The sequence below is a fragment of the Martes martes genome (genome assembly GCF_963455335.1).
Source record: "Martes martes genome assembly, chromosome: 1".
In the NCBI taxonomy this organism is placed as follows: Eukaryota; Metazoa; Chordata; class Mammalia; order Carnivora; family Mustelidae; genus Martes; species Martes martes.
In genome coordinates this window covers 58,040,854-58,056,267 of record NC_137888.1, presented here as the reverse complement: position 1 = coordinate 58,056,267, position 15,414 = coordinate 58,040,854, and the positions used below count along the sequence as shown (strand labels likewise).

The 15,414-nt window shown below is 40.3% G+C and overlaps 1 protein-coding gene across 8 annotated transcripts in view; it reads right to left on the bottom strand.

The window, feature by feature from the left end:
• PHLDB2 (pleckstrin homology like domain family B member 2) overlaps positions 1 to 15,414 on the bottom strand; it is a 217,749-nt gene that overhangs the window by 22,722 nt on the left and 179,613 nt on the right. For 2 of the 8 annotated variants that reach the window (XM_080801639.1, XM_080801642.1), the window contains 5 exons: positions 15,302 to 15,412; positions 12,570 to 12,659; positions 9,083 to 9,226; positions 6,323 to 6,463; positions 5,042 to 5,141 (listed from right to left, as the gene is read on the bottom strand). In XM_080801639.1, coding sequence (XP_080657765.1) covers positions 5,042 to 5,141; positions 6,323 to 6,463; positions 9,083 to 9,226; positions 12,570 to 12,659; positions 15,302 to 15,412 — 586 coding nt within the window. Of the gene's footprint in view, positions 1 to 1,197; positions 1,219 to 5,041; positions 5,142 to 6,322; positions 6,464 to 8,275; positions 8,465 to 9,082; positions 9,227 to 12,569; positions 12,660 to 15,301; positions 15,413 to 15,414 lie in introns of all 8 variants that reach the window. The other 6 variants (XM_080801643.1, XM_080801644.1, XM_080801637.1 and 3 more) reach the window with 5 other exon arrangements.

Genomic DNA, 15,414 nt, shown 5'->3' with positions numbered 1-15,414 from the left:
ACCCCAGGAGAGCAGCAGGACCAAACCAGGGTCCCCTGGTAGGAGGTCCAAGAAGTGCTCGTGCAGCTAGGTAAACCCAGAACAGGGGCAAGCTATCCCGGGGAGGGGGACCCAGGTGTCCTGATCAGCACGGGATCCCCATTTATTTAGTATGGGGAGGTCATGAACTAAAGAGCTGCTGAATCAATTCATTTTCTCATCTATAAATTCCAGTCTCGGCGGTGGCTAAATAAGGATGTGGAATGTGTCTACTGTCTGGGGTGGGGGTGGGGGGGTACGAAGTAAGTGCACTGGGAAAAATGAGACTTTTCCAAACCCTGAGACTACTTCGTTGTTTTTGTTTTTGTTTTTAAATTATGTAGCAAGAATAACATTCAGCAGTGGGACAGCAACTAGAAAGCAAAGAAGGCCTTGTAAAGGCTCTACATCCTTTCTACCCAGGCAGAAATAGCCACTGGAGGGAAGTATACGGTTTATAATGGGAGAGCTGACAGTGTCTGAGGCTCGGCTCTCAGCAGAGCCCATGCAAGGAACCCAAACCAATGCAAGTCTCGTCACTGTCCGAGAGAGCCAGGAGAGAGGACCTGCCGATCTGTGAATTCTGGCTAATTACACCTGAAAACTCCTGTGTGACTTAACTGTTGTGCCACTGTGGGATATATGGTGTTGCCAATATCTTCTAAATGTGTGTTGTTTCCTTCCTTTTTTTTTTTTTTTTTTAAGATTCCATTCATTTATTTGACAGACAGGGATCACAAGTAGACAGAGAGGCAGGCAGAGAGAGGGGGGAAGCAGGCTCCCTGCTGAGCAGAGAGCCCGATGCGGGGCTCGATCCCAGGACCCTGGAACCACGACCCGAGATGAAGGCAGAGGTTCTAACCCACTGAGCCACCCAGGCACCCCCTTCCTTTTTTTTTTAAGAGGGGGGAGAGGGAGAGGGAGAGGGAGAGACTCTAAGCAGACTCCAAGCCCCGTGCAAGCCCAACACGGAGCTTGATCCCACAACCCTGGGATCATGACCTCATCTACATCAAGAGTCGGACACTTGACTGACTGAGCCACCCAGGTGCCCGTGTCATATACTTTAAATAGTTATTTGGGCTTAATAGAGAAAATGAGATGATTTAAGACTATAATCTGGGTTTAAGAGGATAAAATTAATCTGTCTTTCTGACAAATTAGCCTAGCATAGCTCACCTGCTGAGAAATTCATTCTTCCTAACCATAGTCCACAGCCAGGAGATGAAGGTACAGCACGAGTCAGGAGTCACGGATGAAGGGGGAAGACAGAAAAAGGGAGAAAGAGACACGATCAAAAAGGATGACGGGGACCAGAAAAACAGACACTCTCAACATGCCATCCTCGGCAGTGTTAGTCACAACACCAGATTAACGAGGCAAGATGGATGTTCACACTTCCAGATTCCATCTGAGTTTACAGAGGAACCTGGGAAGTTAAAAAAATAATAATAAGCTTCAGATACATGCATACAGTTAGTCAACAACGTTTGGAATGAAACATCTTTCACGCATATTCACCAACCAGAAGACAGGGAGAATAAAAACGAGATCATAGTGATAACACAGTTCTTTTTCCCAGGCAGACAGCAGCACATAGTTTTTAAGAGCTAGGATTTTTCCAATGCCATTCCGTTATTCAAAGCACAGTCCCTCAAATTTTCTATAACCAGGGCGTCCTCTGACACCCTGCATCTCTGCCACCCTGTCCCAGTCATAAGCATCTCATTTATTCAAGCCAGTCACGCAAACTGGTCTTCACTCCTCCAGGTCTGTGTTCTACAATGAGCTTAAATGGAATAAATAAGTAGGAGTGTCCTAAATCCTTCCCTCTTCCCCTGTAGCCAGCCTTATTTATACCTGCCCTTTAGAAAGGAGAAGCCTCCTGTTTTACACTTAGCCTACATACTTGACAATGCCCACTCTGATCTTTATCTAGATTCTGAGTCTTGCAAAACAATGCTCCCCCCCACCCACCCACTCTGGTTTCCTGCAGCGTCTGACCTTGTAATAAAAACAAAGGGGCTCCTGCAGCTGCCCCTGTGAGTGAACAGCAGCTGCCCTCAGGATTGGGTTTCTAGCAAACGTGCAACAATTTTTCTCTATTGTGTAAAATGTATGATCCTTTGGCTAAAATTCCACGATTTTACAGTTTCAAATCCGATCATTTCTTAAAGATGACTTAACAATGACCTTTCGCTAGTTGCTGAAAACAAAAAAACACCAAGCGAGGAGGTTGTCATACCTTTCTTGGACTTTCCTGCGTTTAACAGAAGACAAAAGGACAAAGATTTCATTCATTTGAGAGCTTACAAAGGAACATTTCACAAGTGGTACAAAAGCCAATAAGCATTACAACTTTAAGAGCTGAGTTCCTGGGCTCTCTGCTTTAAACTCTGCTCTCAGAGATCTTTTTTCTAGGAAAACAGTCCTGGTGGAAGGAAGGCTAATACTTACACCATTGTCCTTGATGTATCCATTATGAACAAGCAGCAAAAAAAAAAAAAAAAAAAAAAAAAAAAAAAAATAGTTCACTTAAGTTAATTGTGTAACTCCCCCCAAAATGATAAGATCCATTACATCGGAGTTAATGAAAATGCGTTGGGTCCAGTTTTTTCAAAACCATGGACTTTTACTTGCCTTTGCCATTTTAGTGAAGCCAAAACTGTGTTAGTGAAACAATTCTAAATGCAATAATGATTCATCTCTCCTGGGGATGGGCCACCTGTAGGGGCTTAGGAGAAAATCCTGCCAATTTTCCGGTCTATTGTGGCTCTGAGAACTGCACTCCTGCCCCTCTTCCCCTGGCTTCACAAGACACATCACCTCTGCTGGGACCAACGCACACAGGATGGTTCTCGATTTCCTCAGAAGTTGCCCCATCCGCACCACATGAAATTCTTGAAGAAGAACCCCACTGGAGAGCTGCAGCAGGAAAGAATGCAGCCGCAGTCTTCCCAGATACACAAAAGCAAAGCTCATCGGTGAAGGACCAGAGCAGAAAGATAGCTGAAAGTCAATGGATTTCGCGGAGTTCATCCTTAATGGGGCCTTAATGGAATTGACTCACATCTCCTCTATGAACCCAGCATGGGGATTCCCATTCTTTGCTGGGCAAAAGGAGATTAGAAAAATAAAGATCAAGCATCCTTTGGTTTCACCAAAATTCTCATTAAGAATCCTCTTACGTGATAATCTTACTAGCTCTTGAATTCGCAAATCTCTCCAGTTAGTATAAAGGTCTGGTTTTTATTGCTCCTTAAGAAATAACTTTTGACATAAAATGTGGTGTTGTGGCCAATCCAAGCTCTGATGTCTTCAGCCAGTGGGAAAAACCCATTGAAAAAGTCTATAAATATCACAGAAAAATGCTTTAACAGAAAATGGGCTTGACCCACACGTGAACAATGATAAACGAGAGCCAAAATATCAAAACTCACTTATGTTTGTTATTTATAAATCATAAGAGATATCTTAACTTTATAAATCGTAAGAGATATTTTAGCTTAAGAAATTATAGCAAAGAAAATAAAAGTGAAGTTCAATCAACTGTATTTGATTCACATGTTAACACTGTAAACCTCTCATGCATTATAAACCTCTCTTACGAACACTACAGCTCTATGAACTCTTAAACCACATCCGGTGATGATTCAAAAACCTCATTCAAGTGAGAGAGAGCTATATATATGTGTGTGTGTGTGTATATATACATATAAACATACACACATATATATTTTATATATACAAAATCCATATATAATATATATACATAACATATATGTATATATATATTTTTCTTTTCTTTTTTTTTCTTTTGGCAAGAAACCTGTTTATCCCCTGGTACCACTGGCAGAAGGGCTGAGCAGTCAGAACTGAATTCCAGCCTGGTTGGAGGGAAGGGTTTCAATTCCACTAATGCTTGAATGCATTTAGAACCCAAATGGCCACCACTCCATCGGCAGCCCCCTTTATATCCTGGGCATTCCCCCATCACGGCATGTACCACATTTCATTTAAATCATCTTTTTTTTTTTTTTTTTAAGATTTATTTATTTATTTGAGATAGAGCAAGAGAGAGAGAGAGCATGGAGGGGCAGAGGGAGAGGGAGAAGCAGACTCCCCACTGAGCAGGGAGTCGGACGTGGGACTCAATCCCAGGACTCTGGGACCATGACCTGAGTTGAAGGCAGATACTTAACTAACTGAGCCACTCAGGACTCCTTAAATCATCTGTTATGTGTCTTTCTTCCTCACTAGAGTATAAGCATGTCAGGGGGTGAGGACTGTGTCATTTATTTGCATTCTTGGTCTCTAGCACCATGTCTGGTCAAAAGTTGGGGCCCATATAAACTATTGACCTAAATGACTGTGTTGACACAACTCTAATCCTCTCAATGAGAAGCTCACCTCTGGAAATGCATTACAGTAACTTCTCCGAGCGCCACAAACACTATTCGATAACTCCATTACAAATGTAGTGTATTATTACAAAGAAATAAAAGATGCCCAGGATCTAAGTCTACCCGAAACCTAACAACCACATAGAAGAAAAGCTCAGACTCCATGAAAAGCCCAAAGGGAATGTGGTCCTGGGCCACTAGTGTGTCCTCTAAATGACTCTTTAGCATATGTCGCAACAGAATAGTGGCTCGGCCCACAGACCAGGTAAGTGGCTTCGTTAAGGCCACTGATGATCTCTCTGGATCTCCACCGTCTCTCTTTTCTTTCTACAGAATGGGAAGGTTAGTCATTCTCGAGGAGCCTTTCTGGTTTGGGAATTCAATTGAATTGAGGAAGTACAGTGGGTATGTTTAAAAGGTGTCTGCCATATGTATAATAGGAAAAGTTACCTTAGTACAACAATAAGGTGACAGATCCTTCCCCGAAGAAGAATCAAGGATAAAACCCAGGATTTTGGTTGTTCCCTCTCTAATGATCCCCACCCCTGTTCTTGCTCCCTCTCCCAGAGAAATTCTAACGCTTACCCACAGACACGATGTGTGATTTAATAGGTACGTACCTCTGAGCGTCCTCCGAGAGTCTGAGTCTTTGGTCATGGTCGCCAGTGAGTGAGGAAGGACGCTGCCACAGCTGTTGCTCTGTCCCAGGGGCAGGTGAGCCTGTGAGAACCGGGAGGAGACACTTCAGGCAAAGTGCCCGCCACATGGTCCTTCAGGACAGGGCCACATCCCTGCCTGCAAAGCTCCAGGGTAAGCCCAGTAGGCACGGACGGTAGGAAGGAGGAACGAAGGCGTCCCTGTAATTCACGCTAAGTGGCAAAGGCCAGTCACAGACCCTTCCAAGGAGCCCCACAGCAGGCTCAACGTCACAGCAATCTCTGCAGGGGCAGCAATTCCAAAAATGAAGACAGATGGGGCAACGCTGTCCAAAACCACCTTAAAGGACAACTCAGAGTTCTTCATGCACAAGGAGCCGAGGGCAGGTGCAGGGACAGGAATGCAGGCACGTCATGCACAAGGAAGAGAAGAGGTCTACTTGCCACAAGTGTACCAATGTCCTGCTCCCCCTCAACACTGGAGAAACCTACTCAATATTGTACTCTTTCAAAATAGAAAATCTTACTGTGCAATATACTTGGGACCCCAGTTTATAAACAAACTTACTCTGATTGAAGGCAAGGGAAAGGCCCCAAAGCCTGGCTCACTCAGAACCTCTTTCTCATCTGCCCTTCCCCCTCTTTCTGCAGTGACCCCCTGGACACATCAGCAAAATAGGAGTGAGGACTCAAGTGTCACACCATGGGGGTTCATTGTCCCGCTTCACTGCTAACCAGCTGAGGGCACTTGGGCTAGTCACTTAGTCTCTTCACACCTCAGTTTGTCCATATGTACAATGCGGATAATACAGAGTACCTTGGCTGAAGAGCGCTGCCAGATTTTAAAATGAAACAATCCATATAAAGGGCTTAGTGCAGGGTCAGGCTCACAGAAATGCTCTCAGTAAATATTTGTGGCTATTATTCCTGGAATCCAGAGTTAATATCCTCCAATTTCCAGATCTGGGAGGCAGTCATGGGAATCTGTCATGTAAATGCACACTCTCCTCTCCGCCACTTGTGTGATGGTAGAAAATACCCAGGCCCAGGTTCTTTGGTCCTGGACGTACAATTGAGTACGTCCTCTGAGTAGGATAGAAGATGCAATATAGTTCTCTGTCTGCCCAACAAGCAAACTTAATGGTTTATCATTCCGCATTTTCTTTAAGAGCCTTTGCATGTTGGCCAACATGAGGACAAGAAGACTCACTGAATGCAAAGCCCATGGTTCACCCCACGTCCTACCTTTGGGGCGGTGCTTCTCCCCATAGTAGCACTGCTGAAATGTGGGGATATGGAAGGTGTGGTTTTCTTTCGAGGCAAAGTGTCACTCAGATAGAGGCCTTCTTTATGCTGTTTTTTCCTTTCTTCCAGACTTCTAAAATGCTTTAAATGCAAATGTAAAGCAGAATAGCAAAACTTGACTAATTGAAAGAGGTCACTGAAGAAATTAAGAAGTATGCATTTACAAAGGAGTTTTGGAATTTTAACACAGAATTTTTAAAAAATCAACTTATACTTGCGTTCACTAACAGACGAGGGCTAGCATTTGGTAAGGTACATAGACACTGGAAGAATTTATTACTGAACCGAGAAACTTAAAAAAAAAAATCCACCTTTCACTTTCATAGTTAGTTCCTGCAGCCTTGGGGCCTCAGGACAACTTACAAATTATTATGATGGTCGCCATGTGGATGGCGGAACAGCCAGTGGACAAAGCAAGTAAGCAGTTTCTCCCCTTGTCTGTCTGGACAGTTCTGTGTGATGGCACAGATCCCAGTGTGAGGAGAACAAGGAAGGGAGAAGATGGAGAGAAAGAGCGAGTAAACAGGGAAGTTGTTTGAAAGTCGGAATAATATTTTAATTACATATAAACACTTCAAATCCATATAATGTTTCCATAGAAGGCATTCTTCTAGGTTATTCTTTTATTTAAAAAAAAGCTTCATCAAGAAACCCCTATACTAATCCCTCATATTTAAAAACCCTTCTGTTGACCATTTCTTTCTTTTTTTTTTCCCAGATTCCTAAGGCAAAATTTTTGCCAACTTGAAATTTATCCAAATTTTTCTTAGCCTCCCCCCAAAATGCCTTGAGTAGTAAAGTTATTTCCTAAGTAAAGGTTCCTGGGGTTTGATCATTTTTATACTAAGCTCAGGCTGTTGAAATACATAAGAATTAATGCAAATCTGAGTTACCAAATTTATGATCAATCTTTAAACACGTCAATCATGAAATACACTTGCATTTTAAATTTATATTATCTACTTACACTAGTTACTATTTATTAACCTAAAAGTAGCAAGGAGATACAGTCCTTTAACAACAGGTAAAAGGCAATAAAGATAAATTTGAGAAATGTAATGGCTGGGCCCAGCAAAGCAGGGCTCATCTAATGTCTAGGACTATGACTCCTTAGCATCTCCTGAGGCCAAATTCATATAGAAATCTGATGATAGTTGAAAGGAACCCTCAAAAGAGACTTTTTGAATACCCATGCATGGTTATACAGCAGATGTACTAAAAGAAGGGTGGCATTCATAATAATGAATTGTTTATTTAAAAATAGGTGGTCAATAAAAACTTATATGAGCCAAATGCATTACTTGTGGTGTGACCTTGGATAAGCTATTTACCTCTGCTAAGTAAGCCTCAGTTCCCTAAATGTCAATAAGGAGATCAATTCTTATTTCACAGGATCATTAGAAGGAAGAAAGGAGATGTTTACTTGTAAAATGTTTAGCGAATTATGACCCATAGCGAGGGCATGATGTCATTATGATTGCGGTAACGTGTAAGAAAAATATTTTGCGCTGACACAGCAACTTTTTATAGCATGGATTTAATGGAAATAATTATTAGCATTTTGAAAACTACCTGAGACAAGTTACACTATTTTGGCTGAATGGGAACTGAAGCGTAAGGATATAAAACATATCTAGCTCCAACATATCAAAAGTCAAGAGAGGACAGTCAAGGGGTCAAAGTTTAGAACAATCCTAACACCCCTAAAAAATACTAAAGGTTCTTAAAAAAAAGCATAAGAATAAAAGCGAACCAAATAAAAGAAAACCCAGCAAAGGAATAGGTACTTGTCTCTTTAACAAAATACCTTTGGAAAAGTGGAATGAAAGAATCCACGTCAGTGACTGCTGTCAAGGTCAAAGTCTCAGACTCTGAACACCAGTGCCTAGTTACCTGTTGCTCCTGCTGCTGCCGCTGCCTTCTGTGTTTCTTAGCTGGTAGAGGAGGAGGTGTGTCATTTAATGGGAAAGGATCGACAGATGGAGCCAGGACTTCGGGCCAAGGGGCTGATGGAGGTTGAGTGATAGGATGAGGAGAGAGGGTGGAAGGAAACATAAATCCAGAACAGACAGGTGATCTTTGCTTTATAGGAGAAAGAAAAAGTATGTATGTGTCCATATGAAATGAAAGAATAAGACAAAGAAACTAAATCGATAATCTCCTTATTCTGTTTTCTTGTATTTTAATCAAGAAGTCACAAACGGTGGGCAGGATCTTTCAATTTAGGTTTTTGTTAAAATTCTACTCTGGGAACAACTTGGAACAGTTAGAAGATATTTTAATTTACTATTCTTTGCCCCTTCCCAGATGTTTTAAAAAGGCATAACATTAAAAAAAAATCCATCCCACAAACACAAGAGAAAACAAAATCAAACTGGAAAAATGATTCAAGCTAACAATTTGAGAAAGGCTTTTCAGTTTCTATGAAAACGAGGTTGGGTCAGAGGGCTACGATCTAGATTTTATTATTTTGAACTTAATTCTCCTGGTACTCCACTCTGCACCATATATTTCATAATTTCCAGTATGAAGAGTCACAAAACAGTGCCCCAGATGGGTATGTTTTTCAAACTTAGCATCACTCTGGCTCTCTGGTCAACCAGATGTATATGGTCACACACACCTTCATTTTCAGGTAACCATGGGTTAATCTCTGACATGAGGAAAGCAGTGAATGAATGAAATGTCATGCCAACACACCTCTTTATTTTGTGGCTGGCTCACCAGCACAGCTGTGGTAGGCCCAGTGGCAACAGCATCAGCGTCAGCAGGGAACTGAGTGGAAGGGGATAGATTCGTGGAATTGACACATGGCTCATTAATTTCATTTACACTGATATAGCCCTAAAAGGAGGAATTCAGAAGTTAAACATAAAGAAAGCAAAAGCTGAGGCATGCAAGGGTATTAATGCTCCCAGTACAATGGAGTTAGCTTTGAGCAGCACAGCCAAGTATCTGTGGAACGACCAAATGTTGCATTAAGGGAATCGTCAGCAATTAAAATGGATTTATGACACTTAATCTTGAAAAGTGATATTACAAGCATTACACATAATTTGGGGGGGTGAAGTCAAGATGACTAAATTATATATAAACAACCTAAAACCTTCAATTTTAGATTTTCTAGAGGTAACAGCATTCATTCTGTTGATTGAATAAGGGCGTCACTATACAACATTTAAAATAACCACACGCACGCACAAATCTGAGCTATAAATTTACAATGCAATCTCTCATTCCATAATTCAAGAACCTTTTCCACAAATCTTTATTTTTAGATTTTTCTCTTTTCTTCTTGTTTTGACAAGTTAGAGTGTGAGTAAAAGTGGGCTTAAGTCTTCAGGTTTTCGTACAGAGAAATTTTATAAATACTAATTTATTTGTAATGCAATCTAGCTTTTAGGTCTCCTCTTGAGTCTTCCCCAGCAAGATCAATGTGTATGCGAGTGCGCACGCACACACACACACACAGAACCTGCAGGAGAGTTGCAGCTCGAGGCTATTTCAATTCAAGGCAGCTTCCCCAACCCTCCAGCTCTACCCCAGGACAGAGAATTGCCCATGACAATGATTCAGTTTTGGCTTCAGTTTCAATAAAATACCCATGAATCAAAACCTGCAAGATTCAAAACTCCCAAATTTATATTTGAGGAAAAGGCACTTGTAAATTTTCATGGAAAGTATTTGTACAGACCAATCGTAATTTTCACCATATCAACAAAACAGTGGGAAAAGTAGAAGAAAGAGTATAGAATAATATTTCTCTTTTAAAGGTAAAATTGAGTTAAATTTAGCACTTGGGATCCTCTATTAGCCCATCAATCCTTTAAAAAAGTGGCTCCAGGGTAGGCAAGATATCATTATGCTGGTGAAGCAAGAATTTCAGGCTGGAAAGCAAGGTTTTTACTGATTTATAATTATGGCAAAGTGGGGAAAGCTAAAGTTGACTATAAATTGTAGGTTTCAAAATGCTGCTGAATACAGTCTTGGACTTCATGGCAATAGATACCATGTAAAGTTTCAGAAGATTAAATTGAAGAAAGGAAGTTGACAACTGGATTGTTAAATTTCCTTTTGTCTTTGGTAATGAATGGGAATGAAGAGAAATGACTTTCAGTTATGCTTTTGCTCAGTTGACAGCATGGTGTTTCAAAACTAAGATTTGATTCTTTATACATCATAGACCATATAACCTGATTTATTGCTTCAAACATGTATGCCATTTGTCAAAAGTGGCACTTGTTTGAAAGAGTTAGATATAAATTAATCACTCCTTAAAAAAAGAGAGAAGGGTGAAAGAATGAGACAGAGAAAGAGAGAGAGAGAGAGAGAGGAAAGAAGAAATTCAAAACATCTCGTGAGCCAAGTCGGCTTAGTCCATGAAAGAGAACACAGTTACCCAAAAAACATAAGAGTTGGAGACATACAAATAGTCAAAAACCAAATGGGCTTTTGGCATCAGGAAGTCTGCAGAGAAAAAGAACTCATTAGCAAAAAAGGGAAGATTATTTTCTTGTACCAAGAGGTAAAAAGATGCTAGAGTTTATCTAATTCATTTGGATGCCACAGTCCTTCAAACTCAGTAGGTCCAGAGTCAAAGCATGTATCTTCCCTCTTAAGCCTGTGCTGTCCCCAGTCTTCACTACCTCAGGAAAAGGTCCTTACTGTTCAGCTCATGACTCAAACTGGAAAAATGACATCATTCCTAATACCTCCCTTAATTTACTTCAATCTTACATCCAATCTATCAGCAAGAACTGTCAACTCAGCCTCCAAAATATGTCTGCATCTGACTATTTCTCTCCATCTCTCTGTTATTGCATGAAGGCAAGAGAGGAGCATCTCCAGCCTTCACTACTGCAATCCCTTCCCTCCCAGCTCCCCTGCTTTTCCTCTCACTCCTCATCAACTGGGCCAGTGGCCCAGAGGGATGCTTAACAAATGGATATGAAATAATATTACCTCCCTGCTTAAAATCTTTCACTCAAGGACTGCCCAGCCACATATGATAAACCATATTTTTTTAACACACCTCATAAGACCTGGTCCCTGCCCACCTCACCGATGTTCCCTTCTTCCACTCCACTCCATCCACTATGACCCTGTGTCTACCGAATCTGTGAGTTCCATGTTCTGAATAATGGAGAGAAACTATGAAACTGAATCATCGAACAAAGCTCTTTCACAAAATGCTTCCAAGATCCACATTATTCATACTTCTTATGCAATGAGCATCTACTTCAGATACCTACACTCACACACAAAATACTTCCTATGTAGGAAGTCTTAACTTTGCTATTGTTTAAAAAGATATTTAGAAATAAATGTTTTTTTTTGTTATTACACACATTTTTATGCAGCGACAAGCTTTTTCTTTAGCTTTTTGGAAAAAAAATATAAAGATAATGACTTTTAGTTGGGACAGATGATAGCTACACTCGTGTGAGCAGGTAACATACAAACTTGCTGAATCACGATGTTGTACACCTACAACTAATGTCACATGTGTGTCAACTATACTAAAAAAAAACAACTATTTTCTTTTTCAGTCAGGGTTATGACTTTCCAAATTAGAGTTAAAATATTCTTCCATTGTAGCAGCATAGCTCCATAAAAAAAAGTATTTCAGAAAGATGGATGTTTGGGAGCAAGAATGTATGGAGCTTAATGCAAATAGGATTTTCTAAGTTAGGGAGGGAAAGAGCACAAACAACATTGGGGGGAGAAGAGACAGAGAAAAGAAAGGCACCAGGCTATCTTATCAAATGTGCAGAGACATTTTCATTTGCTGTCAGATTCAGGAGAAGGAAAAGTAACATAAGAAAGAGGAGGAGTTGAAGAAGGGCATTGCAGAGAAGAAGAGAATTTAAGATCTAATCTTCGTTTGGATTTTAACTTGTCTGAAGCCCCAGATTAACCCACAATGTCGCTGTCAAGCATGGTCTGCACACACACACATACACAGACACACACGCACGCACACAAACACACACAGTGCACCTGCACTAAACACAAAGATAATCTGTGAAATCCTCAAAGCATAAATAAAAGTCAGGAAAACCATAAAGCATTGATGCTTTCCAAGTCACTCAAGTTAATGTTTTCCTATTTAATTAATCATCTAAAACGGAGGCACAGCTCTTGATCTCTAAGGTGATAGAAGGGGACATGGAAAATCACAGCTTACCTCTTTCAGAGTACTGGGGTTGACAGGAAACCCTTTCCCCCCAGAGAGGCTGGAGTATTTCTTTTCCAAATTACAAAGATTTTCCTTTTCCTGAAGGAACACAAAAATCTATTAAGCTTGGCCAATCTTAGATTTCCCTGATGACTAATGATGTTGAGTATTTTATCATGTGTCTTACTGGCTCTTCATATATCTTCTTTTGTGAAGAGTTCGTATTCAATTCTTTGGACTGTTTTTTTTTAAATTTATTTATTGAGTGTTTATTGATCATTATTGAACTGGAGGAGTTTTTAATATAGTCTGCATGTAAGTCCTTTGTCATTTCCTCTTTAAGAAAACTTTGCTCACCCCAAGGTCAGAGAAGTGCATGTGCAGTCCTGCATTTTCTTCTAGAAAGTTTATCACTTTAATTTTTCTGCTTCAGTCTACAATCTGCCTTGAATTAATTTATATGTGTGGTGTGAGGACAGAGGCATTAGAATTCATTTGTTTGAATGTTTACCCAGTTGATACAGCACAGTTTGTTGGAAAGACTTTCTTTTTCCTGGATTATCTTGGAGCCTTCTGTGTAAAAAAAAAAAATCAATAGATGGTATATGTGTGGGTTTATTTCTGGACTTTCTGTTTGGTTCCATTGATCTATGTGTCTAGCTGTGTGTCAGCACCACATCATTTTAAATACTATAGCTTTAGAGGCAACTTTGAAATCAAATAGTATAAATCTTCCAACTTGGTTCTTGTTCAAAGTTATTTTGGCTACTCTATGCCCTTGGCATTTTCATACAGAGTTGATTCTCATTACTTGTAATTCTTATGCTCTGCAGCATTGCCGTGAACACTAAATTAGTGAACACTGAACCCTTGTTCCTACAGAAAATACAGAGATGGATTACTGTGTGCTTCTTCAGAAAAATTTCATCAACTGATCAATCCATAACTTTGCTTTATGTGTGTTTCTGTTTAAAGATACCGTATTTGATATATAGTTGATTAAACACTGAACTTGTAGCTAAAAGCACTGTAATTTATGCCTGAATGAAACTTATTTAAGACACACATTTTCTCCATGAGGCACATTGCAACTTTCCCGCCCTTAGGAACACTAAACAGTATGTCAGCACTATGCTGGGGAGGCATTTTAAATAGCCTGACCAACAAAAAAAGCACAAACAATGTGAAACACAGCACAAAACAATCCGCAAAAAGGACTCTTATTTACTCTGTGAGAGTTGAAACAGGAAGGTAGAGTGTTGCTTTGTTCAACCTCAGCAGGGAATTTGTATGCTGCGGGACTCAAAATTTTTGCCACTCTGCACACATCCATCAGTGAACTGTACGACAAGTATGAGTAGGGGGCTGCAAGTGAACTTTAGTGAGCAGGCAAACTCACAAATACAGACTTCTTGAAAAATGCAGATCAACTACAGATTTGAAGCATCCACGTGTCCATTTCTACAAAAAAAAAGTCGGCTGGGACTTTTATTGAGACTGAGACATATCTACAGATCAATCTGGGAAAACACAAATCTTCATAACTAGCACAATTTTTAGAACACAATTACATTTTATGTATTTTAATGAGGAAGTGGTATTTGTATGATGGTGATCACCCATTCTAAAAAATCGATCACTATGAGGTCCCCCCCTCCTTTTTGCTAAAACTTCAGAACTACTTAAATCCTAGTTATTATACTATCTGATGTAAGCTGTGCCTTTGAATAGCATGTGCAAAGAGTGGAGCAGATGTTAATGGAAGAAGAGCTCATCCCCAGAGCAGGAGACAGGGATGAAAAACCATAAAACCATTCTGAGATTTCTGGGTGTCAAAGAAGCAGGAGGAGGGGAGTTGGCAGGGATTTGTGCAGGCTACATAGGTGCACCTTGAGTGGACTCATAATTCTATGTGAAGGACCAATTTTCTTTCCCTTCTCAACCTGAAAATAGTTAAATGGCTAAGTTGAGAATATTCCAGCTACATGTCTGGTAGTGGGGATACATGGTCTAGCCTCATCCTTTAGTCCCTCATTCTTTCTCCTATACCCCATTCTGGGTCCATCTCATATTTTCAGGATCTCAAAGCATTACATCCTAGGCAGTGGCCTGCATACAAGGCTCAGTGCTGAGACCAGCCCATCAACTTTAATTAATTTTTGGTGTCTCAGATCTTAGACTATGTCAGAAAATCAGATTGGGCACAGGAAACCCTTTCTGTGCAGTCACATTAGGCCCTGGGTAGATGGGACCACAGTCCCCTTGATGAGGATGGTCTTGCCCCCACTGCTGGGGCTACCTAGCCAATGAAGCCAAACTAAACCCAATGGGGCCACTGCCAGGTGGGGACCCATAGGCAAATAATTAGAGTTTGACACCACAGCAGCTGGGCCAAATCGTTTGACAGCAGCAAAAAAAGCAGAATATGTTCTACCTGTTTGAAAAAAAATCTGTTTCTTCAAAAGAAGAAAATCAGAAAACGTACATATTTTTCATGGTTTGAATTTTCACACCATGGAAAAATCATGAGGAAAACGTCCTCACTTATTTTCTGAATTAATTATTCACAGAGCATCAGCTTACTAATGTGGAGGATTAAATAAAAATGTATATTAAAAAGCCTTTTTAAAAATTATAATCCACTATTCATTATCAAAAGGCACTTGCTTTGAAGGAAGGAGCTTCCCCCAAGCTGGAACCTGAGTTTTATTGCAACCAGTGCTAAAAAAGGAAATACTTACTCTCTGTAACATCATTATTAAATTATTCTTTTCTTTCACAAAATGATCTTGTTCTCTCTGAGCCTGCTGGACAATGTGATTGGCTTGCTTTTTCAATGCAGAAATTTTTTCCT